Source organism: Drepanopeziza brunnea (assembly GCF_022702325.1).
Source record: "Drepanopeziza brunnea f. sp. 'multigermtubi' strain 214-2 chromosome Unknown ctg1, whole genome shotgun sequence".
NCBI lineage: Eukaryota > Fungi > Ascomycota > Leotiomycetes > Helotiales > Drepanopezizaceae > Drepanopeziza > Drepanopeziza brunnea.
The window spans coordinates 5,593,300-5,618,954 of NW_027094064.1; the positions used below are offsets into that span (position 1 = coordinate 5,593,300).

General features: G+C 50.8%; 12 protein-coding genes across 12 annotated transcripts; 5 read left to right on the forward strand and 7 right to left on the reverse strand.

Moving 5' to 3' along the window:
* Positions 1-539: 539 nt before the first annotated feature.
* On the reverse strand, positions 540-2,288 carry L3040_001140 (uncharacterized protein; the record flags this gene model as incomplete). The annotated part of the gene is made up of 5 exons (XM_007293156.2): positions 540-823; positions 967-1,594; positions 1,663-1,812; positions 1,869-2,118; positions 2,176-2,288. The coding sequence occupies 5 exons, from the start codon at positions 2,286-2,288 to the stop codon at positions 540-542; spliced, it is 1,425 nt and encodes a 474-aa protein (XP_007293218.2).
* Positions 2,289-3,793: 1,505 nt separating this feature from the next.
* Positions 3,794-4,437, reverse strand: L3040_001141 (uncharacterized protein; the record flags this gene model as incomplete). Its single annotated transcript, XM_066155439.1, has 4 exons — positions 3,794-3,857; positions 3,913-4,111; positions 4,196-4,209; positions 4,412-4,437. The coding sequence occupies 4 exons, from the start codon at positions 4,435-4,437 to the stop codon at positions 3,794-3,796; spliced, it is 303 nt and encodes a 100-aa protein (XP_066013454.1).
* A 1,949-nt stretch (positions 4,438-6,386) lies between these two features.
* Positions 6,387-7,668, forward strand: L3040_001142 (uncharacterized protein; the record flags this gene model as incomplete). Its single annotated transcript, XM_007293158.2, has 2 exons — positions 6,387-6,768; positions 6,821-7,668. The coding sequence occupies 2 exons, from the start codon at positions 6,387-6,389 to the stop codon at positions 7,666-7,668; spliced, it is 1,230 nt and encodes a 409-aa protein (XP_007293220.2).
* Positions 7,669-8,331: 663 nt separating this feature from the next.
* Positions 8,332-9,876, forward strand: L3040_001143 (uncharacterized protein; the record flags this gene model as incomplete). Its single annotated transcript, XM_066155440.1, has 3 exons — positions 8,332-8,476; positions 8,675-9,356; positions 9,405-9,876. 3 exons carry the CDS (start codon positions 8,332-8,334, stop codon positions 9,874-9,876), a joined length of 1,299 nt encoding a protein of 432 aa, XP_066013455.1.
* Positions 9,877-10,481: 605 nt separating this feature from the next.
* On the reverse strand, positions 10,482-11,678 carry L3040_001144 (uncharacterized protein; the record flags this gene model as incomplete). Its single annotated transcript, XM_007293159.1, has 1 exon — positions 10,482-11,678. The coding sequence occupies one exon, from the start codon at positions 11,676-11,678 to the stop codon at positions 10,482-10,484; it is 1,197 nt and encodes a 398-aa protein (XP_007293221.1).
* Positions 11,679-12,189: 511 nt separating this feature from the next.
* Positions 12,190-13,637, forward strand: L3040_001145 (uncharacterized protein; the record flags this gene model as incomplete). Its single annotated transcript, XM_007293160.1, has 3 exons — positions 12,190-12,337; positions 12,387-12,525; positions 12,590-13,637. 3 exons carry the CDS (start codon positions 12,190-12,192, stop codon positions 13,635-13,637), a joined length of 1,335 nt encoding a protein of 444 aa, XP_007293222.1.
* Positions 13,638-14,080: 443 nt separating this feature from the next.
* On the forward strand, positions 14,081-15,025 carry L3040_001146 (uncharacterized protein; the record flags this gene model as incomplete). The annotated part of the gene is made up of 2 exons (XM_007293161.1): positions 14,081-14,891; positions 14,943-15,025. The coding sequence occupies 2 exons, from the start codon at positions 14,081-14,083 to the stop codon at positions 15,023-15,025; spliced, it is 894 nt and encodes a 297-aa protein (XP_007293223.1).
* Positions 15,026-15,276: 251 nt separating this feature from the next.
* On the reverse strand, positions 15,277-16,494 carry L3040_001147 (uncharacterized protein; the record flags this gene model as incomplete). The annotated part of the gene is made up of 4 exons (XM_066155441.1): positions 15,277-15,554; positions 15,759-15,996; positions 16,059-16,387; positions 16,464-16,494. The coding sequence occupies 4 exons, from the start codon at positions 16,492-16,494 to the stop codon at positions 15,277-15,279; spliced, it is 876 nt and encodes a 291-aa protein (XP_066013456.1).
* Positions 16,495-17,066: 572 nt separating this feature from the next.
* L3040_001148 (uncharacterized protein) lies at positions 17,067-18,523 on the forward strand (the record flags this gene model as incomplete). Its single annotated transcript, XM_066155442.1, has 2 exons — positions 17,067-17,262; positions 17,316-18,523. 2 exons carry the CDS (start codon positions 17,067-17,069, stop codon positions 18,521-18,523), a joined length of 1,404 nt encoding a protein of 467 aa, XP_066013457.1.
* An 820-nt stretch (positions 18,524-19,343) lies between these two features.
* On the reverse strand, positions 19,344-19,899 carry L3040_001149 (uncharacterized protein; the record flags this gene model as incomplete). The annotated part of the gene is made up of 3 exons (XM_066155443.1): positions 19,344-19,625; positions 19,718-19,773; positions 19,869-19,899. 3 exons carry the CDS (start codon positions 19,897-19,899, stop codon positions 19,344-19,346), a joined length of 369 nt encoding a protein of 122 aa, XP_066013458.1.
* Positions 19,900-21,016: 1,117 nt separating this feature from the next.
* L3040_001150 (uncharacterized protein) lies at positions 21,017-21,889 on the reverse strand (the record flags this gene model as incomplete). The annotated part of the gene is made up of 1 exon (XM_007293164.2): positions 21,017-21,889. The coding sequence occupies one exon, from the start codon at positions 21,887-21,889 to the stop codon at positions 21,017-21,019; it is 873 nt and encodes a 290-aa protein (XP_007293226.2).
* A 1,339-nt stretch (positions 21,890-23,228) lies between these two features.
* L3040_001151 (uncharacterized protein) lies at positions 23,229-24,185 on the reverse strand (the record flags this gene model as incomplete). The annotated part of the gene is made up of 1 exon (XM_007293165.1): positions 23,229-24,185. The coding sequence occupies one exon, from the start codon at positions 24,183-24,185 to the stop codon at positions 23,229-23,231; it is 957 nt and encodes a 318-aa protein (XP_007293227.1).
* Between the last annotated feature and the right edge of the window lie 1,470 nt (positions 24,186-25,655).

Sequence of the window (25,655 nt, forward strand, 5' to 3'; positions counted from 1 at the left end):
ATCGCAGCAGCTTTCTTGATTAATAGGAATTTTTCTATTGATACTCTGCTGCTCGAAGGATAACTCTGATGCTAATGACCATGGTCCATATCCAGTGCTGCATTTTCGTTGTACGAGGAAGGAGCGACGTGCCTCCATAGACCCGGCCCATCTTGTTGATTATCGTCCTGTTATGTCGATGCCACTAAGCGAGGACAATACTTACAACAGATGATGGGCAGATTTCTCGACCGGGGTCACAACAATTATTATGATATCCTGCTTTGAATGATTCCCATACAGACCAAGAAGACAGGGCTGTGCGCATACCCATCCCATCTACAAATGAAAAGAATTCCAAATAGGCTAAGTCCCAAGCCTGAATTCTGCGAAACATAAATAATGAACATCGAAAGCGACTAATGATGAAATCAAGAAGCCGTAGCACTGTATTTGTCCTTGCATGTAGAGCACATACACCATGCGCGCTCAAGCGGAACATAAGACAGGACAGGCCCTGCCCTTTGCAACACAGCACAGCACACAACATTCGTAGCACCTCACGCCATGCTACTTGTCTTATGAATCTCCGCGTGATCACTGATAATCTTGTTCAGTCCCTCCCGCTGCTTGCATCTCTCAAAGCTGAAGCTCTTCGCTGCTTCGTCCAGCTGCTCGAACGAGAAATCCTTGAACAGGTTCGCGAATTCGACCGAGAAAGACTTCGCCAGGAAGGTCTCGATGGTGTTTCGTACCAAATGTCGCTGTGTCGGCCATGACGTGGGATAGGTCTTGGTCGCCTCGGGCGCGACGCTGTCCATCCATTTCGCAAGTGGCTCGATCACTGTATTACGGTAAGTTAGTAGTTGCCAGATGCGTATGCCTCAGGGGAACGTTCATTATTGATAGTCTCAAAAAAAAATATTGAGGCTGGATGGAAAGAGAAAAGGGAGAAGGGAAAAGGATTGGGCCCCCCCGCTATCTTACCGTCAGCAACTTCCTTGCTAGGATATTTACCCCAGCTATCGAGCTGGAGCATGCGCTTCTTCTCCAGGAACGGCTGGATCGTCTTGTTCCACAAACCATCCGGATCAGTGTGGACCATGCCCTGAACCCCAATGTCCTTGTACAGCCAGATAGTCCACGGGATTCTGTGTTTGTCGTAGATGGCCAGCTGAGCCCCCAGCAGGTTGTATCTCTCTTGGTTGATCTCTTCGGCGTCAGAATCGATGCGCGGGTCCGAATACACGGGCCCGAACTCGCCATTCCACGCTGGAACTTTCTGCTCTTGCATGAACGAGCATTTGCGCAGGAACTGCTGCTCGATCTTTGAATTCTGATCGATGCTTCCCCTGAACCTGTCGCCAGTAGGGAAGCCCATCGAGCAGTAGTCGTGCAGAGCGTACACGCTGTTTGGCAACACTCTATCGAAGTATTTCCATTCCATGGCGAATGTATTCCCGTCCAGCCATAGTATATGATTGGGGTCGATCTTCCTCAGCGCTGGCTCGAGACGAGCATAGAAAGCTGGCAAGCGCCAATGTTCGGGATCACAGGGCTCGTTTAAGGGGTTGTAGCCCGCCACCCAAGCGTTTTCCCTGTAGTGCCTGGCTATCTAATGAACGTAAGTAATTGTGTTCAGCTATGTAAGAGGCAAGTTCGGAATTTAAGTTTGCTTTCTACCTCTTCCCAGAGCCAGACTGTGCGATCTTGGTGATCTTTGTAGTCCCAGAAAGCCGCGTAGGAACTACCCGTGTCAGAATGCCAGTCAGGATTCTGACCACCCGGCGTCGTGTGCATGTCAAGGATCGTGTAAATGTTGTGCTGGGCACACTGGCACGAAGTGTTAGCTTCTCCTTGGTGACACAGAGGGGCTTTGGGAGATGCACCAGGTCGATGACTCGATCCAAGTGCTTGAATCCCGACTCTTTCAACACGCGAGGATTCATGTCGTCCTCGAAATGTCGATAGTTGAATGGTAAACGGATACAGTTGAGCCCCAGACTGGCAAAAAACTGGGCGTCTGCCTCTTGAAAGAAGTACTCGAGGAATTTATCAAAGAAGAACTCCTGCTTCTCCTTGCCAAGGACATTCAGCATGGCGGCTCGGTGTTGATACTCGTGGCCTGGGTAGCCAGTTCTGTCCTATTCAGTACTGACATGGTACGTAATTAATGGTGCCGGGAACAGGTCGTACATGAAGTTCTCCATGTTCATCCATCCTCCAAGGCCAGCTCCTCGGAGAATCACCGTGTTCCCCTTGCCATCAACCACTTTGTCCCCTTCAACCCGGAGGAAACCGTTGGACATGATTTAGTCAATAGACGGCAAAAAGTTCAATAAGATAAGCCGACTCAAGATACTTTCGCTTTTGCGTGAAATGAAAGGAGAACGAGAGTCATGTTGCGGACTTGCCAAGTTGCCCGCACGCATCATATAAAGGTTATAGTCGTCCATACGGAATCCAGTAAGTAGCTGTAAGCTATTCAGCCTGATATATATGACTCCAGTCTTTCCCCGCGTTATACATGGATGGCAATCCAGAATAGGTCAGCCGGCCGTCACTTCTCGCTTACCGGATAAATCAAAACAGACCAATTCGGCTGGAAATTGTTCAAAATCGCGGCTTCTATTTTAACTAGTGTGGTGGAGTTGGGGCTCTGTATTTGTTTTGTCCATGTATATAGTACTGATGTTTTAGGCACCTTTGTCACGTGGGTGCGCTGCATGCTCTGGCCTGCTAAGCACGTGGTTAGGTCACGTGCAGGCTCCTATATAAACGAGTAGTTGGTTCCTCCCTGAACCAGCACCACATCACCATACAATACAATACACGTACTCACAGCACACATTCGAGTGTCCTTCGATCGTCCTCCTTTTCCTCCCTTATTCACCTACGATTCTACCATAGCTATATTCATATATATCTCTTGATTTGACGTTGGGTATATGTCGGAGCTCTTCCCTTCCACATATATTTAGTGACCTACGCAAGGAATCGAACCAAAGGTTGGTCTTTATCCCATCCCGGCAGAACTGTGATTTTTCCCCGATTGTGGCACCAGCGCGCTCAATCCGTTCTAAGGTCTTGTCGATGTTTTGGATGTGTTCGAGCACGAATCGGCGTATACCCGGGAGTGCTTCCTCGTCGGAATAATCCGTTTGTGGTCCTTTTACCCCAATATCGTCGACAAATGGCATAGAGACTTTGGGTTGCAAAGGACTTAAGATGAGATTGACTGTTCGGACGAATTGGGCCACCGAGTTTGTAGCACCTTGCGGGAGGGTAGTGCATCGGAAGAGACCTAGCGATGTGAAGAAGGCGGTAAGGTCCCTACTCGACTGATGGAGTGTTTGTTGATCATAGCCCGAATAAAGGTCGACTAAGCTAGCTATCTAGCAACCAGAAAACTCTTCAGCAAACTCATCCACAGTTAAGGGTAGATTGGCGTCCTTCCGTGTAACTGCATTGAGTAGAGTTGCTGAGTTGATGAGTCGGTACTAGCCCGGCTGCTTTTTGGCTATTAAGAACCACTGATTCCGGTACGGTCCTTCGCAATACTCTAAAACTCCTCTATCAAGCTTGTCTTGGAGCATTTTGATGACAATAGGCTATAGGGCTTTCGGACACGAGTAGTTAGGAGCCTGCCAAGCCGTGTGTAAGATGGTTTTTAGCTTAGTCGGTAGTGATACGTCGTCGTAGAACCTACCGCACTCTTGCCAAGCGAATGCGATTGATTTTTCTTTGCTCAGCATCATCTCTTTAAACAAATCCCTTTCCTTAAGCCGTAGTGTATTACCGACATCTAGGTTCGCTATGCGTTCGGGTGTGATTCGGGAGCCTCTCGGTATGTCGGCAATGCGCGGAAAGAGGTATTGCTTGTATTCTCCTACTTGTTCTTGTGGCGTATCCTTGGCCTTCGATAGCTCGTACCAATCAACCTTGCTACCTGGTGCTGCTCTTACGCCGTCTGCTTCGTCAACTGGCTTGATCTTTTTATCCTTGGTCTTGTACATGCCGAACACCTTAGCCGAGTCCGAAGAGATCTCTTTTCGGGTCCGATAAGGTGTCGAATTCCAATAGTCGATATGATCGTAACAGCGGGTCATAAGGGTATCGGTGCTGACGGCATCTATTTGGCAAGTTATTGAAGGATCGCATTCCGTAGAGGCAAGAACGTCGATAAACTGCTCCCAAGTAGTAGAGTAAGACCAACCTTTGGTTCGATTCCTTGCGTAGGTCACCAAATATATGTAGAGGGGAAGAGCTCCGACATATACCCAACGTCAAATCAAGAGATATATATGAATATAGCTATGGTAGAATCGTAGGTGAATAAGGGGGGAAAAGGAGGACGATCGAAAGACACTCGAATGTGTGCTGTGAGTACGTGTATTGTATTGTGTGGTGATGTAATAGTCAGTGCACTGACTTTGTGACCTGCGGGCTCTCGGTCATAGTCAGGACAAGCAAGTGTCCCAGGTCAAGCAAGTGTCCCATTTCAATTATTTCAACTTGTATTAAAAATAACTTAATAACGAATAAAGCTATGATATTAAAAATTTGATACTTTTAAAGAGCTCGATTCCGCCGATTAATGCATTCAATTTTTATCAATATCGCTCTTTTTATTATCAAGTAATTCAAGTTGCAAATCGTAAAAAAAAAATTGGCTTTGATTCTTTATCGAAAAGAATCGAAAATCGCGATTTGTATTAAGAATAAGTCAATAACAAAAAAAGATAAAATAATAAAAATTAGATATACGAATCGAGATAAGTGAATTATACTTTACTTATTAAACATATTATATATTTTTTATTATTAAAATAAGTAAAATAATATTTATTACGCAAGATCACAATTGTAACAGCGAAAAAAGCTCGGACAATTTAGCGAAAATTCAAGAACATCAACTTTTCGATTATATTTGTAACTTAAATAAATAATAATTATAGAAGTTATAATAAAAAAACCAAATGTTACGAGTCCGCTTGATTAAGAATTTTTTAAATATCAAATTTTTATATTAAAACTCAATTCAAAAGACGATTAATATTCAAAAATATAAAAAATTTAATACAAAATATTTGATTTTCAATCAAATTCAATCGATAATCAAACATTATTTATTCTATTTATTATTAAATTATTAATAAAAATATTTTATACTTGGTTAGACTTTTAAAGATCACGATTACGCCGATCTATGCATCTAGTTTTGAATATCATAGCAATATTCGTTGCTAATTTATTTCTAATACAAGTTGAAATAATTGAAATGGGACACTTGCTTGACCTGGGACACTTGCTTGTCCTGACTGTGACCGAGAGCCCGCAGGTCACAAAGTCAGTGCACTGACTATTAGTGCTGGTTCAGGGAGGAACCAACTACTCGTCTATATAAGAGCCTGCACGTGACCTAACCACGTGCTTAGCAGGCCAGAGCATGCAGCGCACCCACGTGACAAAGGTGCCTAACATCAGTACTATATACATGGACAAAACAAATACAGAGCCCCAACTCCACCACACTAGGTAGGTATGATTAGGTAAGTAGATTAGTTAAATGAATGCATTAGCCAAATAGACCAACCAAACAGACCAGCCTAATAGCATCGACCAGCTTGAACACGTACTCCCACGTGCCTGCCAAGCTGCCAAGCCTTAGGCGATATCACGTGTTCACCATGAGTACTCTAGCAGCTGCTCCTTCGCTCTCCTGAACTAGATCAGACACTTCCTACCATCTTTTGCTGGCACCTTGATCCGTACAGATATTGCACCATAGAAAGCGATGGCCAGTTCTCGGGAGTGCGCTCGCTGTGTTCTATTACGTTCACAAGCCGGCAGCGATAATTGTCTTGACGTTGAAAAGACGCAATCCAGCCCTTCGAGCAGGTCCTGGTGACGCAGATACATATGTATCCAGTATTCCTCAGATCTACAGGCTTTTTTTCCTGGTACTGTCGAACCATGATCGGTTGAACTTCAGCTTCTCGCGGAAGAAGATTAGGGCATGACGAGAGATCCCTGCCTGTACCTCTGATACCTTCGTTTGCATGCGATGCACGATTCCACTACCTACTTTCATCGAGAAGACCGAACAAACGCTCAGGACGAAGGGAGAATCCCTAGTGTGGTTTGCTTGTTGCTTGTGATTAATTGGGACATCCATTCTTTGTTGATGCCTTTCTTCTCTGTGCCTAGACCCAAGGGAATTCAATCAAAGTTCGTAGTCCTTAAGGCTCGAATCATTCACTTGCTGTCGTTCCGTCTCGTTGCCTTTTTTGTCCGCGTTCGATATTCATATTGGCTTCTCTTCGCTCGCTTGAAGAAGTTACAACTGCCTCATATATTTGCAAACCCGCTCGTTATCTAATATTATTTACCTAACGCATATCACCATGGCGCGCTCGAAACCGCAATTTGCGACAGCTATACCAGTATTGATGTTAGCCAGTGTCCTGCTCTTCTCGTTGCCGAACCTCATTTTTGCGAAGACGAACGACGGAGATGCGTGTTCGTGCTTTCGAACGAATGAGTCCTCGGAGGGGTACTTCTTGAACCATCAGTTCCATGATTATAGAAATATTGCTGGAGCGTCGAATCCACCTGCCCTGACGACAGACATGACAAATGCAACGAATGCACTTGCAACCTCAGCTTTCTTCCGCCAGGACGCGTGGACGGACGAGTGGGCTATTCAGACCTGGAATAACAGCGATGTTATGGCGAATACTGGGGCTTCTGTCTTGATGGTGAACACGCCCAACAATATATACATCGGTACAACTTCCCTGGCGCCTTTGCAAAATACAAACATGTTGATAACTCATAGAGCAAATTCAAGACGACTCCCCAGACTACACTTCATACCTGACTCTCCGCACCGTCCGCCACGAAACCTTCCAATCGGTGTCCGAAATCGACTCTGCCGAGCAAAACTTCCACCACCTCTCGGCGCGATTTCTGGCACGCGTGATCGGATCTTCCGGTGCCTGCGCGGGTCTCTTCACCTACCTCGCCGGCGCAACTGCCGCCAACGTACAAGAAGCTGACATTGAAATCCTGACACGCAACCCGCGTAACCGCGTCCAGTACACGAACCAGCCGTCGGTGGACCTGGCCGGCAACGAAGTCCCACAGGCGACAGTCAACCGCACGAACCCCGACGGTCGGGACTGGACCCTGTGGAACGTGTACCGGATGGACTGGATGCCGACGCAGACAAGCTGGTACGTGAACGGAGCGAGCGTGGCGAACATCAGCTTCCAGACGCCGAGGGACCCGACGGGCCTGATTGTCAACATGTGGAGCGACGGTGGCGTGTGGACGGGCAACATGAGCGTCTTTGACGAGGCCTTCCTTCAGATCCAGTGGATAGAGATAGCCTATAATACAAGCGGGCCGTACGACGGGCTGGAGAATCGGAAGGGGAAGAGAGGGAGGGAGGAAGAGGGGACATGGCCCGTGTTAGAGAAGACGAAGGGAACCCCCGGGTGTGAGGTTGTTTGCGGCATCGATGAAAAGGTTTCTACCAGCGGGACGCCGGCGCTTTTGTATAATAATACGGGGATGGCGCCAGTGGGATCGAAGGGGAGGGGGCGGGAGTGCTGGGTTGGATACCGTTTATTGCGGGTGCTGCAGCATTTGGGTATTTCTAATTTTCAACTTTCAAATTTTTAGCATCTAGTTTCTAGATCTCAGGTGTGTATGTATCATATTGGGAGGTGTATTGGGGTGACTAGGAGGCGTTTGAGCGAGTGACGATTTATGGGTGGGCTTTTTAATGGTGGTCGGTTGGTGTCTGCCGAGATAGAGATGTGTTACTGTACGGAACATACCGATATCACCAAAATCACCATCCTTAAGCAATGGATAATCAAGCGAAGTACCGCCTACAGTGTTGTCGATGTGACTTTTGGAGTATTATGTATGGTTGTAAATCTGTTGTCGTATCCTCGAATCTAGTACTAGGCAAAAGCGCAAAAGCATACCGGGCCTTGGTGCTGTCAGCCCCTGGACCATGCTCCTCCGTATAGTAGAGACGAAGTAAGCAGCAAATACTGTAAACAAACGACATCCTCAGCTTGTCCACCTACCCCCACGCCCACGCCCACGTCTACGTCCACATCTACATCCACCATCCACGCCGACGTCTGGCAGCAAGCAGCTATGTACGCGCCTACTTATGGAAGCTCTCCGCCTCCGCCGCCGCCCTCGCATGCGCCCTTCAACCCTAACAACAGAGCACTTCCTCAGCCTCATCAGCCATCTCAGCCTCAGCCTCAGCAACAGCAACAGCAGCAACAGCAACAACAACAGCAACAGCAACAGCAACACCACACGATGTACAACCCACAGCAGTATAGCCCCAGTCCTGGTCCTGGGCATGGGCCTGGGCAGGGACAAGGACTGCCCCAATCGTCATTCCCTGGGCCGCTGCCGAATAACAACGGTATGGCGCAAATGACTGCTGGCGGAGGACAACAATGTACGTTGCACAGAGAATGTTGCCTCCCCTATGGCAGGTATACCGCAGGCATACCGCAGGTATACTGCAGGTAGCCGACCACAAGTCAAGCGCCCATCGCGACACAATGTCCGGCTTCAACTCGTCTACTAACCGCAAACCTATCATCATCTCGGCCAATTCTAAGTAAAAACCCTCACTGACAACTCTTGTGAACAGTGCCCGGCTATCAAACCCCATATTCTGGCTCCCCCTACGGTGGTAACATACCGTCCTCTGCTACGCCCAACCTTCCCCCGAACTTCATGCCACCGTCGTCTGGTGGACCGGCTTTTCAAATGAACCTAATGAACATGAACTCTCAGCTCCAAGCTCAGCGCATGCCACCTCACCCTCCTTCATCAACGCCTACACAGCCAGGGCCACGGGCTTCCCCATTTCCTGGTCCACCCCACAATACTCCACCAAACGCTGGTCCACCATCTCAGTTTTCTACACCTCAAGCTCCAAACTCAGTGCATATCCAACAACAAAATGCCAGCCAGCAAGCGCAAGCGCAAGCCGGGCAGGCTCAAGCCGGACAGGTAGTGACGCCGCTAACACCCAAATTCCCATCGGGAGCCCAGGTTGCTAATGGAGTAGGGGGTAATGTAACACCACTGAGCCCAGGATCTGAAGCGAGAGAGAAGGATAGGGTCTCGTTGTTGCTGGAAATAAACTCCTCGCTGTTACTAGAAGTGATACACTTGCAACAGGCTCACGCCGAAGCAACCAAAAAGGACGGACCCCCGACTACCAATTCGCCGGATGGAGCAGAAAATGAGAAATCCGAACAAGAGAAAGAGAGGGCCGAGAAAGAAAAAGCGGAGAAAGCAAGACCATCTTCAAGAGAATATGCCGAGTATGTTTCAAGCAGTCTGTCGGCGAACCTCAAGGCTAATTTACACAGATGTATGCGCCGGCTGCAATCCAACCTGGCATATCTTGCCGCTATTGCGGACCGATCTCACAAGCCCTCCTCTCAGATTCCGGCACATCCAACAATCATGACTGCGCCAGCTCTAAGCCTGAAGTCACCACCTAGAGCGACAAGCTCATCACCGAAAGCCGATACCAAGAAGGATGAGCCGGGAGAGAAGCCCGAAGACGAAGGAAACAGAGGCGAGAGGCTGCGAGAACAGTACAGACAACTACAGGCACTGTTCCCGGGAGTGGATCCGAAGAAAGAGCCTCAAATGCAACCCGTGAACCCAGCACTGAGGGCTCAGACACAACAACATGCTGCTGCACACTTGCAAAAGCAACAACAAGGACAGGGTCAACCGCATGATCCGAATGCGCAGCAGATGTTGCAGAACGATTTGTTGAGGCAGAAGATGATGCAGCACCAGGCCCAGCAACAGATGGCCCAAAACATGTAGGAGGGTATGGTTAAGCAGCAGCAAGGCCAGACCCCAAATGGAACGAAAATGAATGTTGTCATGATGGAGGCTTTGTACAAAATCGGAGTTGGAAATCATCACGGAGTTGGAAACGAGGAGGGCTCGGTACGGCGGGTAGGCATTGTTGGTGTACTATACCAGGTGCTGCTTTACTACTTTACGACGTTCATAGTGATGAATGCTGGTATGCCGCTTACGACTTTATTGACGAGAAGGGATCTATGGATTGGGCATGACCGTGAGGCAATGGAGTGAGCGCTACAACACGGATTGGGGAAAGGAGGAAAACACACGACTGACCCAAAAAGGAGCTGGAATAGGAGGGGCTACGAGCGCTTGAGTGCGAGGTGAAATCTTCACCATGTCCATAGGTCTCTATCAAGCATATCAATTTATGATGTTCAAGAATGATCACCCCTGTTGACATCAACATCCAGCTGAGTTCGACGCTGCTTATGTATATATCTACATTTGCCCCTCGAGAACGAATTAACATTGTTATTAGCGACAGGTCCTTGCCTGTTCTGAGGCTTGCATGAAATTTCTCTCGCAATATTTAAATACTTGGTAATTTTCATTACACATTACTCTGAACTAGTACTAAAATAGTACCCATCCCACAAGTACAGATAGTCGTCCAACACTCCACTGACCAGACTCGGCAGCTTCTCACTGGCACCGTGCAAGAAGCCCTTGGTGACATTCTCATAGAACGCGCCTCGCATGGCCCACCAGCCCATAGCCCATCCCCTCTTACCCCACTGCTCCCGTTCCAGTGCCGTCGTCCTCAAACCATCCTTCCGCAGCTGCCTCGCCGCGTACTCGATGCTTAGACCCAGCAGCCATGGCTGCCAGTTCGTCTTGTTTTTGCTCCTCGACATCGCAACCGCGTACACAACCGGCTGCAGGATATGCAGCCACTCGGCCAGCTGCGCTGAACCAACAGTCTTATTCAGTAGCGCGCTCGGCGCCTTGATATCGTCGGCTGTCAGAACCTTCGAGAGCAGATAACTCGAGATGTCCCCGGGATTCGGCAGAACAGGTAAACTCAGCCCCGTCCTCTTCATCCTATACTCCTTCTTTTCCCGCACCGGACTCGGGCGCCTCCCGAGTCCCTCGTCCTCAAACGTCGCCTCTGCCTCCGCCGCCGCAGCACCGTCAACCTCCTTCTCTTCCGCCTCGGGAACAATAACCTCCCTCTCCGGCAACGGCGGTGTGACCAGCGGTCGCGAGTTCGTTATCCGCAGCAAACAAAGTCGGCACGCGGCCTTGAATAACTCCAGCAACACAACCACGCGCCACCGTGCCCGCTCCCCTTTGCGCTTCGCCGCCATTTCGCAGAGCAGCTGCGTGTACTGCACCACGGCAAGGACCGTGGCGACTCGCCGGTAGAAGCGCGAGCTGCCGACCCAGAACTTGGTGTAGCGGGCGTGCGGGCTCTGCGGCTGCGTTATAGTTCTGCTGCTGCTGCTGCTGCCGCTGTCGCCAGCGGAAAGTGGCTTTGTGTTTACATGCGTGTTTGTGGCGGCGCGCATGAGCAGAGCGTCATGGTAGAGCGAGAGGAGCTGGATGGAGGAGTGTAGAGACTCGGAAGCGAGCTCGGCGTCGCGGAAGCGTCCCGGGATGATGTATGTGAGAGACCGCAGGGCGGACTCGATCTGCGTCACTGAGGACTGGTTCTTGAGGATGAAGGTGCTGTAGAGGGAAAGGAGTTGGCGGGGGGAGGGAGCCGCGGAGAGCGGGGGAAGGTGGTTGTGCGCGGCTGCTTTGAGTGTTTCCATTCTAGTTGTTGGTTGTTATGATGGAGATAGGACAGATTAGTGGACGAAGGAGAGGATGAAAGGGAAGGGAAAGGAGTGTAAGGAGTTGGTCGTTGTCGCATTGATTGCGATCTCGCGAAGGAATGAATGCCGAGGTCAGTTAACATTACGTGCTTGCATTGCACTCGCTTACCGGTACTTATTGGTGTTTTCAGGGGGTCGTGATATACTTATCTGAACCTCACTTCACTTGAGCAATCGTGATTCGTAACTGACCAGATTCTGGAAAACCTGAAGGTTCGAAGATGGGTATCGCTTCACGTTTCGGTGTGAATCCTGCAGAGTTAAAAAAAAAACTATGTCCTATATGAGGGCGTTTTTATAACAAGAAGTCGAAAAGAGAAGAAGTGATGACTACTTTAGCCGAGTTGCAAGGCTACAAGGCTATTAATAGTGGGAGTTGACCTCGCCATTTAAAAGGGACGTACTCATTTCACTTGCCTTTGGCTCCGGTCCTGCCTTGAAGAATAAAATGCTCGAGCTACACGTTTGGGGTCCAGCGTTCGGCTTGCCGTCCATTGACGCTCATTGTCTGGCAGCAATTGCATATCTGCAGCAAGCTGTCCCGCGCACAGAATGGCAACTGATAGCAACCAGTGACCCAGCGCTCAGTCCTACCAGTACGTTGCCATATCGAGATTGAGTGGGATGTTGCATTGACAAGTGTAGATACGCTGCCAGCCCTCAGGAATGGAAACGTCTGGATTGGCGGTTTCCGAAATATCTTCTACTATCTTGCGAAATTCTCTGCTGGAGAATGGACACCCGATGCCGGACTACCAAGGCAAGAGAGCGCCGATTGCATAGCGTAACTACAATCCTTACCTTTGGCTATCCAATCGCAATGATAGTATCTGACAATTGATTCCCAGATTCTCCTCTTTCGTGGAATCCCATGGCCAATCCCTCCTCGACCTCTCCCTCTACGTCTCTTCCCAGAACTACACCGAAGTAACACGCCCTCTGTACAACAAAATCCAGCCCTTCCCTCTCCCATACCTCACACCATCGTCAATACGCGCCGCAGCAAAACTTCGCACCGATCATCTCGGCCTCTCATCCCTGGACATCGACACCGACGAAAATACGCCCTCTCCCGAGCCTTCCATAATCCCCGCGACTCTGCGAAGGCCAAAACACACTGTGTCCAGCATGTTAGCTGCCTCCCCGGAAGCCAGCGCACGGTTCAAACTTGACGCCCTAGCTACCGCTTTTTTTGAGCCTCTGCAAGACTTGCGCGCTGGGAAGAAGTTCTTCATTTCGGATAATCAGTTTTCGAGTCTAGACTTTTTGGCATTGGGATATCTAACTTTGATGCTTGTGCCGGACTTGCCTCAGCCGTGGCTTGCACGGACGATGCGAGAGAAGTTTCCGGAACTGTGCGAGTGGACCGAGGAGCTGTGTGATGCAACATTTGGAAGGGAGAAGACTACACTCGAGGATGCATTCCTTGTGATTCCCGGGGGTTCTAAAGAAGATGAACTATCGAAGAGATTAAGAGGCAAAGGACAACTGCCATGGAGGCCGTCAAATAACAGGGGTGCTCTGGATACTGGCAAAGTGTTTGTGTCGAGTCTTGCAGAATCAATGCCGATCTTTGGGCAACTGAGCAGAAGTAAAAGGACGAAGAAACAAGGCGGCAGTGCGCGCCACGACAATGTACCAAGCTCTTCGTGGCAGTACTTTGGGCTGATAAGCAGTGTAATAGCTGGATTGGGCTTGGGCATCGGGTATTTGTTCCAGCAAGGCCTCATATCACTGCCCGGAGAGGAACCGGAGAAGTCAAAAATCAGAGATTTAGGCCCTCTTGGGGACGCTTTGGGGTTTTACGGGAACGGAACCGGTGCTGCGATTCAGAGGCAGACTGAGATAGATGACGCTCCTTATGCAGACCCGATAGTAGAAGTGGAGGTTGCTTAAGATGCGATTGGAAGTACGGAGACAGTGTTATGTTTGATAGAATCCTAGAGTCAAACAAAGTAGCCTTTTGGCGCTGGCATGATGAATTTGCTCGAAATCAGGCCTAAGTCTTTCAACGGCAACATATGCTTCTCGATTGGGCACGTCGGCAAGAGAAATCTGGACTCCTGTCAAAAAGAAAGCAGTAGATATTTTTTGGTGTTCATGATCGAGAACGGCGTTGCGTGGATAATGAAACCATGTTTTCCCAACTACCTCGCTAAATAAAAAAGCTTGAGATAAGGTAAGTATGATGGCAAGCTTTGGATGTTACAGTAGGATTTCGGGCTGGGCAAAGCAACGGGCATTCCTCGGCAGCGTTCGGCTGCTCCACATACCTACCCCTCCAATCCCAAGCTCCTCACACCCATCCACCCATCCATCACGCATCCCTCCTCACCAGAATGGCGCTCCAGCATGGAAACCTCGCAGACCTACTGCCTGTACACTGGAAATCGCAGGTCACGGCTTGGTTCGCAGAAGACACGCCCTCCTTCGACTACGGCGGCTTCGTCGTAGGCGACAGCGAACGCAGCGCCACCCTCTACGGCAAGTCGACGGGCGTGCTCGCCGGGGTGCCGTTCTTCGACGAGATCTTCGCGCAGGCGGGGTGCACCGTTCGATGGCACTTGAGCGAGGGCGAGCTGGTGCGTCCGGGCTCCGCGGGCAAGGTTGCTCTTGCGACTGTCACTGGGCCGGTGCGGAAGCTGTTGCTTGGGGAGCGGGTCGCCCTGAACACGCTCAGCAGGTGTTCGGGGGTCGCGACGAAGTCTAGGACTGTCGACGATTTGGTGAGGAAGGCTGGCTATCGGGGAATTCTGGCTGGCACGAGGAAGACAACGCCGGGGTTCAGACTGGTGGAGAAGTATGGGATGATTGTGGGAGGGGTGGACGGACATCGCCATGATTTGTCGAGTATGATTATGCTGAAGGATAATCACATCTGGTCAAAGGGAAGCATCACCGAAGCTGTGAAGGCTGCAAAATCAGTTGGTGGCTTTGCGCTGAAGGTGGAGGTCGAGGTTGACAGTGAGGCCTCGGCTGATGAGGCAATTGCTGCTGGGGCGGACATCATCATGCTGGACAATTTCGACGGTCCTGGCCTGAAGGTTGCGGCGCAAAGTATAAAGCAGAGGTGGGCAGGAAAGAAGGAATTCTTGCTCGAATGTAGTGGAGGATTGACTGCCGAAAATGTTGGCACTTATATCAACAATGGTAAGCGAGTCCTGATGCCAAGCACCAAACCATTTTCTAACCACCTATTAGATATCGATATCATATCTACGAGCACGATACATCAAGGAGTGCCTCATGTCGATTTCTCGTTGAAGATCGACCAAACACCTTGAAGAGAGCGAGTCGCAACGTAAAATTACGTTCAGTCTTTATTTAAAGGCAACGCTTTGCAGTTTGATTTGCCCACCATGTCATTGTAAGTAACATTTTTGTACCTCATGGAGAGGCACTAGCCAGAAACCTTTCGCATCAGCTGTCCAATTCCCCCCAAAATTGTTCCCACCGTGGTATCGTAGAAATCATCAAACAAACGATGCCTCGCCTCGCCAACCTTACACCTATGTACCACATCCAAAGCTCCACTTTATCTCAAAGCGATGCGTGCGAAGTTTGGGAGAACGAAGCTGGCCTTGTGGATATCGGCGCTGTAGTATCTGCAGAGCTTTTCCTCCTCCTCGGCGGACCAGGTGCGAACTGGGGTCTTGAGGTCACGGTCGGCATCCTTGCAGCAGACCATGAAGCCGATCTGGCCAGATGGGTAGGTGGGGATGGTGGTGTAAGCGTACTCAACGTTGGGGAAGACCTCCTTGCAGTCTTTCTTAAGCTTGGTGATCATGGGAAGGTGGAGCCATTGGTTCTCAGCTACAGTTGAAATCAGTATCAAGTGCTTTGCCATCAAAACTCGGGGATCTGAATATAGCCCAGAGCAAAACATCGCATATCTTGGACAGTGAGATGAAAAAAAAAAAAATATGCGATGCTAAGTATAGCTGAACCAAATGGAGAATAAGATAAAACGCGACGGCAAGGACACTTGACTTCCGCGGACGAAGGAAAACGTACAACCTTGTGTGGTAATGACACCTCCTTCCTTGAGAGCACCGAAGAGCAGCTCAAAATATGGCTTCTGGAACAAGCTCTCAGCTGGTCCCTCTGGGTCAGAAGAGTCGGTGATGATGACATCGAACTCATTCTTGTAGTCATCCAAGAACTTGAATCCATCTCCAACGTGGACCTTGACCTTGGGGTGTTGGTAGCTGATGGCCATGCCAGGGAGGTACTTCTTGGACAGACGGATGACAGCCTATTCATCGTATGTTCAGCAACATTCAACGACAATTGCCTTGCTTTGTAGCCTCCACATACCTCGTCGATATCACACAGGATAGCCTCCTCAACACAATCGTGCTTAATGACCTCGCGGAGAACACCACCGTCACCACCGCCGATAACCAGGACCTTCTTGGGATTTGGGTGGGAGTTCATGGCAAGGTGGGTGATCATCTCTTGGTAGGAGAACTCATCACGCTCGGTGCATTGGATAACATTGTCCAACACCAGCACCGTTCCGTGGTCGGTGGACTCGAAGATGAGCACATCTTGGTACTTGCTCTTCTCGTGGTGGATGACGTTCTTGACCTTCAAAGTCATGGCCTGGCCAGGCCACATATCAGAGATCTCGCGGAACCATCCATCTATAGGAGTGAAAAGTCAGTTTTCCATTTCAAATCAGAACATGCGGGGGGGGGGAAGGTGTGGGAACTTCCTTACCCTTGATGGTGGGGTGGGTAATCTCGGACATCTTGGATGAAGGGGAGGAGGTAGGTAATCGGAAGAGTGTCTTGGTGTTGTGATTCTTAAAGAGGAGATGGAGGGGGAGGAGGAGGAGGAGGAGGAGGAGGAGGAGGGAGGGGAATGTGTGGGGGAGGGGGAAGGAGGGAGAGGAAAAGTTTTCTGCAGAGTCGGAAACGGTGACGTTGATGGAGGGGTAAAGGAGTCGGCGACAGGATTCGAATCCGAAAGTAAAAATGAAACTTTTTCTTACTGCAATGCAACAGAGAGTAAGCAACCACGGTGCTCTCTGCGGCTGCAACGGAACTGCCCGTGCCCGCTGGGATCACTGCATTACCCTGGGTCCTTATATCACATGACCATAGATAGGCCTCCTACAGTTTCAGCCTTGTACCCCACCATCTCCCCCGCCCGTTGAACAAACCACCTCCATCTTCCTCAGCTCACCACCATCTCCATTCCACCCACCACCACCACCACCACCACCACCGACTCAGAAAACCAAGCACGCATCGATATTACGTCTCCAGAAAAAAGAACAAGAAACGAACCGAATCAGAAAATATTCTATGAGCCCCTGCGATGGATTTTAATAGCGGTTCCCCGTACCCGGAGGGGGTCATATCTTTCTTGGACACGGATCTCTACAAGCTCACGATGCAATGCGCGGTCCTGAAATACTTCCCGAAGATCAAGGTCACATATGCTTTCAAGAATCGAACGCCAGAGAAGAAGCTGTCCAGGAAAGCGTTCCACTGGCTTGAGGCGCAAATAAAGAGCAAGTCTCCCTGCGACCCGGTCCACATCTGCGATACTAACCCAGAAAAACAGAGCTTGGAAACATTGCGCTATCTTCCGAAGAGCTGCGCTTCCTCCAATCCACCTGCACGTATCTGAACAAGTCCTATCTCGACTTCCTCAAGGGATTCCGACTGAACCCTCGCGAGCAAGTCGCAGCCTCTTTTGTCGCGGACAATGACACTGGATGCGACAGTGACGTGGGAGAGGTAGACTTAGTAGTCCAAGGTCTGTGGGTCGAGACAATTCTTTACGAGATCCCACTGCTGGCATTGACGAGTGAAGCATACTTCAAGTTCATGGACACAGACTGGGAGTACGAAGGACAAGAAGAAAAGGCCCACGGAAAGGGAATGCGCCTGTTGGAGGCAGGCTGTGCAGTCTCGGAATTCGGCACAAGACGGAGAAGAGACTATCATACGCAAGCTTTGGTCTTTCGGGGTTTGGTGAAGGCAAAGAAGGAGGGCGAAGCCAAAGGCTTGACTGGTCAAATCAGTGGTACGAGCAACGTCCACCTGGCAATGCGTTTCGGCATCCCGCCGATCGGTACGGTCGCACACGAGTGGTTCATGGGAGTCGCAGCTATCACCGGAGACTACGATACGGCTACGAAGACGGCACTGAGGTACTGGATTGGCTGCTTTGGCGAAGGAGTTTTGGGAATCGCTCTAACGGACACGTTCGGTACCTCCGTCTTCTTGAGGGCTTTCAATGAACCTATTGGCGAGATCCCAGACAAGCCGCTCTCAGATACTACCGACAAGCCGGACACTGCAGTAGCTACTACTCGCCCCCGAAGCTCTACGAAGACCTTCGCCGAAGTCTTCACTGGTGTCCGCCAAGACTCTGGAGACCCAGCCAATTTCGTCAAGGTGATGCGCGAATTCTACGACAAGGTGGGCATTACTTCCAAAAAGACGATCGTTTTCTCCGACTCCCTGAATATCGAACTGTGCCTCGAGTACAAGAAGATTTCTGAGGCAGCAGGCTTCAACACTTCTTTCGGCGTCGGCACCTTCTTCACGAATGACTTCGTGCACCTGGAGACGGGAAAGAAATCTACTCCCCTCAATATCGTCATCAAGCTAAGCTCCGCTGCTGGCAACCAAGCCATCAAGATCAGCGACAACATTGGCAAGAACACCGGTGACAAGAACACTGTAGAGAAAGTCAAGAAGGAGCTGGGCTATGTCGAGAAGGACTGGAGCTTAGGTGACGAGGCACATAGATGGGAGAAATGATGTGGTGATGCGCAGGCTGGAACCTCACTGCCTGAAGCAAATAGATGATGAGCGGGATCTTGATGACATGCAGTGGCGTTGTGGCTGGGTACAAAAAGCATCTTCGAAAGAGCGAGCCAACTGTTGCGACGCACCAGGCATAACAGAGCATATAGAATAGACTATAGAACGTAGGGCAGTGCCACCATACCCAGAGGTCGAGAAGCGATGGATAATATAACAAAATCTATGAGAATAAGGAGAGACTAGACACGTTTATTGTTCCTGACTACCGAGCTTCGTTGATCATGTCGGGGAGAGCCCACAAAGTGGCTAGATTTTGGATAGGGACTAGGTATATGCTTGCAGGCTGGAATTTATCTATGAAACGCGTTGCCACTTATGTATATTCTACTTGCTGGTTGGAAGCTCTGAAAGAGTGTGTAAACTTCACTATACCTTACGACTGGCTTTCCATATGGACCGACCATGCTCTGTTCGTAATTCGCACCATGTTGAAAGGAGGGAATACACAGCTTAGGGCTAACCAATTTGGCATATCAGAACATCATCTTCCCTTGCCTCTACGCGTATGTGATCATTCCTTGTGCGACTTCAACAAACGTCAAAAAGTCGGCAGTGCTTTACATCAATTGTCCGTACACCTTATCAAATACCACCTGATCCAGTGGTATCGTGACCAAAGGACCAACAGAAACTTCCAAAGCTCAGTACATGAATTGCATTTAAACACCCCGCATGTTGATTCTCAGACCTCGCACCGCAAACACCAGTCGAACGATTCACCCAAATGTCATTACAACTCACCCCCTTTCCCACATCAACCATACTGCATGTTCTGTTGAGGCTTCGGCGCTCCCGGCTGTCCGGGTCCTCCCCATCCAGCCGGTGGACCACCGCCCGGCGGCGGCGGCGGCTGATGCTGCAGCGGCACGCCTCCTCCCTTCATGGCCATCACGTCCTGCCTGTTCTTCAACGGCTGAGCAAAGTTGCAGATGGAACAGACGACGTCCTCATAGCCGTGGATACTGAGTGGTATGACGGGGATGAAGCAGAAGGTGAACCACGGGTTGCGCTTAACGACTCTAGCTGCGAAGTTCCCCTGGTTGGCACGAAGGTAGGTATTAGCTATTTCGTTTGTTGATTTGTTTGTTGGTATGATAGGGAGGGAGGAGGAGGAGGAGGTATAAATACACAATTATGGCATTGGCATAGGGTTGCTTCGTAGCCTTGTAGCTTTTTGGAGAATTCTAGGGAAGAGGGTTTTAGCATGTACGGACTTGCGGATGGGATCCGCGCAGGGGGGGAAGGGGGGGGAGGAGGGGAAAGCTCGGAGACGACGGACCGTGCTCTCCGCAAGTGAAGATAAAACACATATTGATGTGTTGTTGTTCTGGGGATTTGGGGCGGCGATGCGGTGTGCGAGATGCGAGATGCGAGATGCGAGTGCAACGACTGGGGAGATGCGGTCTTCTATATAAGATGTGTTGATTGCGTATGTGAAATGAACCTGGTGGCTGTGTTGTTGAAACAGACCGGTTCATTTATTGTTCCGTTCCGGTCCCTGTCAGTCCCCCCGGATCTTTGTGAGTCGTGACTACCGCTCGGCCGCGAAGGTTGTTAGCGGGACGCTAGCGGAGCCGGAGATCAAAAAGCCTCTCGAGCTTTCTCGACCTCTTCTCTTCTTCTTCCCCAAGCGCCGTCCCCATCAACGCTGCGTTTCTATGCTACATACAGATTTGTGCCCGGCCTGGCCTCCGTGCCGCGTCGCGTGGCGCTTATCAAGATCCTTCGGATCGAACCTGTGCATATGAGAAATTCGGAGTAAACTCTTCAACTCACCTCCCTCCTGTCTCCCCTCCCAAGGGGCGCAGTGCACAGGTCTGCCCGTGAGGGTTTGACGCGATCTCGTGTCTGCAATTGGCATCAGAAAAGCAGGAGCAGGGTCGCGCAGTCTTCGCGCAAGCGGAATGCCGACACCTGTTATTTCCTCTGGGAGAGCCGTTGCGAAGATTGTGTGGGCTACGGCCTGACACTTAAGTGCAATACGCAGCGTACCCTCTCTTCTTCCTCGGTGAAAGCTGGGGAGGACGGGGGGTACAATTCGATTCCGATTACTCTGATGGGGACGGCGCTTCACCACTCTTTTCATTTGAGGTCAGTCTTTTCTCTTTTCCACCTAGGGCGAGGAGAGATTGAGCATGGATACTACTAATTTATGTATTGCGATCTGCGGAAGGAAGACGTATGTATGGACGACCCGAGCCAGCACCCCATACGAAAACCAGGACGAACAAGATCGATCTGCGACAACCCTTTTTTCCCCCATCTCCTTCAAAGCAGAAAGCTATTCCGATGCAGAACTGCGGCCCGAATTCAAAACTCGGTGACTATCGCAAATCAAATAAACAACCCAGAAAGATACATACTTTGGAATGAATCCGCAGACCTGCCCCTGAGCTCCACCTTTCACTCTGATCCACAAAATTCTCTCTACCAACCCTCTCCGCTACCTCCTCCGCCGCCGCCCTGTTGTCCATCGTCCTGATCGTCTCCAGCGTCGCCTCCGTCTTCGGTGTCATTTCCTGATTTGAACAAGCCCCTGTTCGCATCTTCTTCGGGGTTGACCAAGGCCTTCAGCATTCCCAGCTCACTCAACAACGACTTGCACTGGCTGTGTTTCCTAGGCGCTCCGTCGAGGAGCGCCATGATGAGCTTGTGCGCAGTCTGGACTTTTTCGCGGAGTCGCTTCTGGGCTTCAGCACGGACCTCGTGCTTCGGAGATCGGCTTTCGATGATCATCGAGTTTGCAGCTCCTTCCATCGACCGAATCAACATACTCTTCTTCTCTTCAAACATGACGAAGCTCTTCTCTCCTTCTGGTATCTCTTCCCCCTCATCGAATGATCCACCGTCCGGCTTCCCCTCAACTCGTGCAATCCACAACTTGTTCAGAAGCTCCGATGGGGCATATCGCTTGAGGGTTGAGATTTCGTCCTCGTAATCTGTGACGAAGGAACCGTAGAACTCTTCTGCCTTCCCGATGTCTTTGAACAACTTGATCATTGCTTTACCGAATGGAACTCCGTCTTTACTGTGGGCTACCCTTCTCGATCTGTGATGAGGGTCGTACTGCTCCAATGGATATCTTGGACCCGGCATTCTGCCCCCTTCCATCTGCCGGCTTGCGTAATTCTGCCGAGGATCAAGGTCGTAATCTTGGTTGATCATTCTTCTGGGCTCAGAGTAATATCCGTCCTCCCATTCAATGATGCCGTATCCGAACGGGTAGTTGAATCCAGGTCGATGACTGCCTCTGTGGCCACGTACCAAGGGTGCCGCCCCATAGGATGGTCTTCGTGACATCGCTAACTCCAGCGGGGCTGGGTTTATGATGATTCTTGGGACTGAAAGTTTTGACCTTTGCAGACTGGTCACTTGGTGTGGCCTTGTGTCCTATTCTGAGAGAACGACTTGTTTTATGCCATTCCTGCTCATTGTCATGCGTGGGTTTGCCACCAACAAAGATGATTGGCAATGAATGCATCATGCCGCGAAGCTTTGGATTCTGGAGATCGCAGCATAGCAGTTGCGCGTCCCACCAAAAAATAGAACAAACGGAGGTTGCCGTGACGGGAGTTTGCTTTCTCTTTGATGCTTCCATTGCTTCATTGCTTCACTCACTTATTGATATGTTTTCCCTATCACTTTCCACAACCTTTTTTCATCGGTCAATCAAAGCTAAGGGCTGGCTTACTTGCCCCAACCAAACTTATCACCAGATACTCCCAAGCACTTTCCCATGAGTAGCAAGCGCACACTCTGCCGTTGCCGCTCCAACTCTCCCATGCAGCAGTGTTCGTCTATTCAATGACTGACCGGGTTGACGATGAAATTAGTCATTTTCTTTACCCTCTACCATACTGTGCATGAAAGCAAAAGGAAAGAAGAAAAGCCAAAGAGATACATGGAGCTCGGGTGCAACTTCTACAGGGTATTAGCTGCAAGAATTGCGTTTTTCAAAACTACTCAAAACGAGCAATCAATAGAGTTTGCATGACAGTCATATCACAATCATCTGCATAGGGAACGTGAAGCGGACTGGTTCTGCAGACTAGATTCAAACGTCCTCTATCTGTCTATACCCTACCGTCTATCTCGCAAGCTCTGGGCAGGCAGGCAGACATACAGAACACTTGGTAATGGCTAGCCAGGTACAGGCAAACAACCCAGACCATTTATTTGTTTTGCGTGGGAACTCGGCGTGCCCGTGCACGTGTTTCCATACTTTTCCGTGGGTGGTTTCATCCCTCCTCTTATTTCATTCCCGCTTGACGCTTCAAAGCTCAGAGCTTCAACCGTGCCGGAATCTTCACTCTCTTTGCAAAAACACAAATGAAGAATCGCCGGGCTACAGCTCCAGCCGCATCGAATAGGGGGAGTAAAGTTGCCACGGGTCGTGGGGGGCCGCGGATTCGGCAAGTGGATGAGTAATTGAGTGAGCGAGTGAACGAGTGAGCGGGCGGCTGCGGCACACATCAAGGCCAGCATGATGCGGGCACACAGTATTCGCAAACGAGGAAAAGTAGCCGGAAAGAGATGGGACGGCGTCGGCTTTCGTTGTTCCGGATGAGTCTTTCCCTCTCCCTTCTTCCCCAGCACTTCAACTTCAACCTCCTCTCTTCCAGGGGTCCATACCGGTCTCTCATCGGCGGACGACGAGGCCGTGCCGCCGTGAGCTGCTCGGAACGTACTCCTCGTCCGAGGAGCAGCAGGACGAGTCGTCGTCGCTGGGGCCGCAGCGGGAGCCACCGCAGTCAAACTTGACTCTTTCGCCGCCGCGCGTGATGCCGTAACGCTCGCAGGTGCAGTTCGAGCTGGAGTCGGATAGACTGGAGGCCGAGCTAGGGCTGTCGGAGTCGGAGCGCGACGACAGGCTGGAGCCGACGGACGAGGGCGGGCTGTTGGACAGGTTCTCGTAGCCGTAGTCCCCATCGATGGTGGTGGTGCTGAAGCGGGAAGTCAGCTCCTCGAGTGTCGGCGCGCTGTAGTCCGCCTGCAGGATGTACTTTGTGGCGTGCGGCGTCACGGGCTTGGGAGACTGGATCTGCGAGACGGAGAGGGGACGGCCCTTGGGGATGTCGACTGAAAGACTGAGGCTGTCGCGGCGGGATTCTCGGCGCGAGCTGGACGAGCTGTGCTTCTCGCGGGAGGAGCCGGAAGAAGACGAGTGGTGCTTGGATGAAGAGGAGCGCTTCTCCTTGTCGGACGAGGAGCGCTTCTCCTTATCGGACGAGGAGCGGTGCCTGGACGACGAGCTGGACTTCTCCTTGGAGGACCTGTGGGACGAAGATGAGGACTTCTCGGCGGGCACGTCGAGGATGTTCAGGACGCGGCCGGTCGTGGGCTCGGTGGTGGAGGACTGGCCCGGGTCGTGGGAGACGTGGTACCCGTCGATGATGTAGTAGTACCAGTATCGCTGGCCGGGCTGGAGGGTGGTGCCCTGGAAGCGGAAGGTGCCTTTCCAGGCGCCGGACTTGGAGGATGTCTTGTCCTTGGCGAGCGGGAGCTGGCCGGCGTAGTTGTCCCACGAGCCGAGGAGGTGGACGGTCTTGACCCCGGAAGAGGTGCGAAGCGAGAACGAGAGCTGGACGGCTGCCATTGTGACCGAGGGGTTGAATTAGGGGTACTTGGCGATGCGGTTTCTCGTGGATAAACTTGGGGGCGGTTTATTTGGATTTCGAGCAAGAAGAGCTAGTCTTGGGGGGGGGGATGGCGTGGTTTGGTGGAATTAGAGAGGTGAAAGAAATTATGCACAGTCGGCCAGCGACTTGGGATAGGAGGATTGGGAAAGGGTATGTGTCGTGGAAATGTTGATATTATGAGCACAGCTCAGGTGGATGGGCGGAGGGATAGGTGGAGGCGAGGGGAAGGAGAAAGAAAACAAAAACAAAAAAACCGACGAGGGAAGAGGAGGAGGAACTAGACTCTGGGGAATTGACTGCTTGCTGAAGAGAAAAAGGGAAAGAGAAGAGGCCTCCATTGGGGGTGCGGCGTTACCTTTATCGTCTTTCCCTCGAGGCCGACTTTCTCAGGCCTGCTGCGAGCTGCGAGCTACAAGCTGCGTGCTGCGTGCTGTTGGCCTGGTTGCTACGATGGTGGGGGGGGTGGAGGGACGATGTGAATGGAGAAGATGGATTGGATTGAATCGGATGCAGCTGCAAGCTAAGCGAATGCGGTGCGAGAGCGGATTATTGGAAAGGGCATGCAGATGCGGATCAGGTGTGGAGAGGGTGGGAGAGGACGGGATAGGACGGGATAGGATGGCATAGGATGGCATAGGATGCCAAAGGATGGCACAAGATTCCATAAGATGCCATAGGATAGATGGATGACGGGATGACGGGATGACGGGATGACGGGATGACGGGATGATGCTGGATGATGCTGGATGCATGCATGGACGGAGGCATTTTCCCGATCACGATGGAAACCTCCATGAATGGGGCCTCCGGTCCCTCCAGTCCTGCCTGCACACCACTTGGTAGTCCCGGCGCGTAATCAGGTGGGGTGGTGGCCGCTCCCCGGGCGACTAGATCCTGGGGCGGGCGAGCGAATGGGGAGGAAGTATAGGGTGTTGTGGGTGTGATGGGTGTGATGGGTGTGATGGGTGTGATGGGTGTTGCGGTATGGGTGCAGCAGCTGGCTTTGGTATACTTTGTCCAGTATGCAGCTGAGACCCGAGTCTGGTGACTTGACTGACCGACGGGGGGACGGCGAATATCGTGGTACGCGATACTATATATAGACGGGTACATGTACTACGTAACAATCTACCGGTAGTTGTTAGGTTTTAAGTACGTACTACCTACTTGTAGGTACTGCACTGCTGACCTACGTAATTACAACCATACATACATACATACATACATACAACCATATTACTACCTAGACTGTAGACATACAGACCGACACAACCGATGCGGGGTCGTGGCGCCAGAACATGCCGTATCGGAATTCGAAAAAAAGCATAGGTAGGTAGTCAGCACTTGGGTGTTGTGACGGGAGTTGCATGAGATGAGATGGGATGGAGACTGAACTTCCGGGCGGTAAGAGGAGAGGAGAGGAGAGG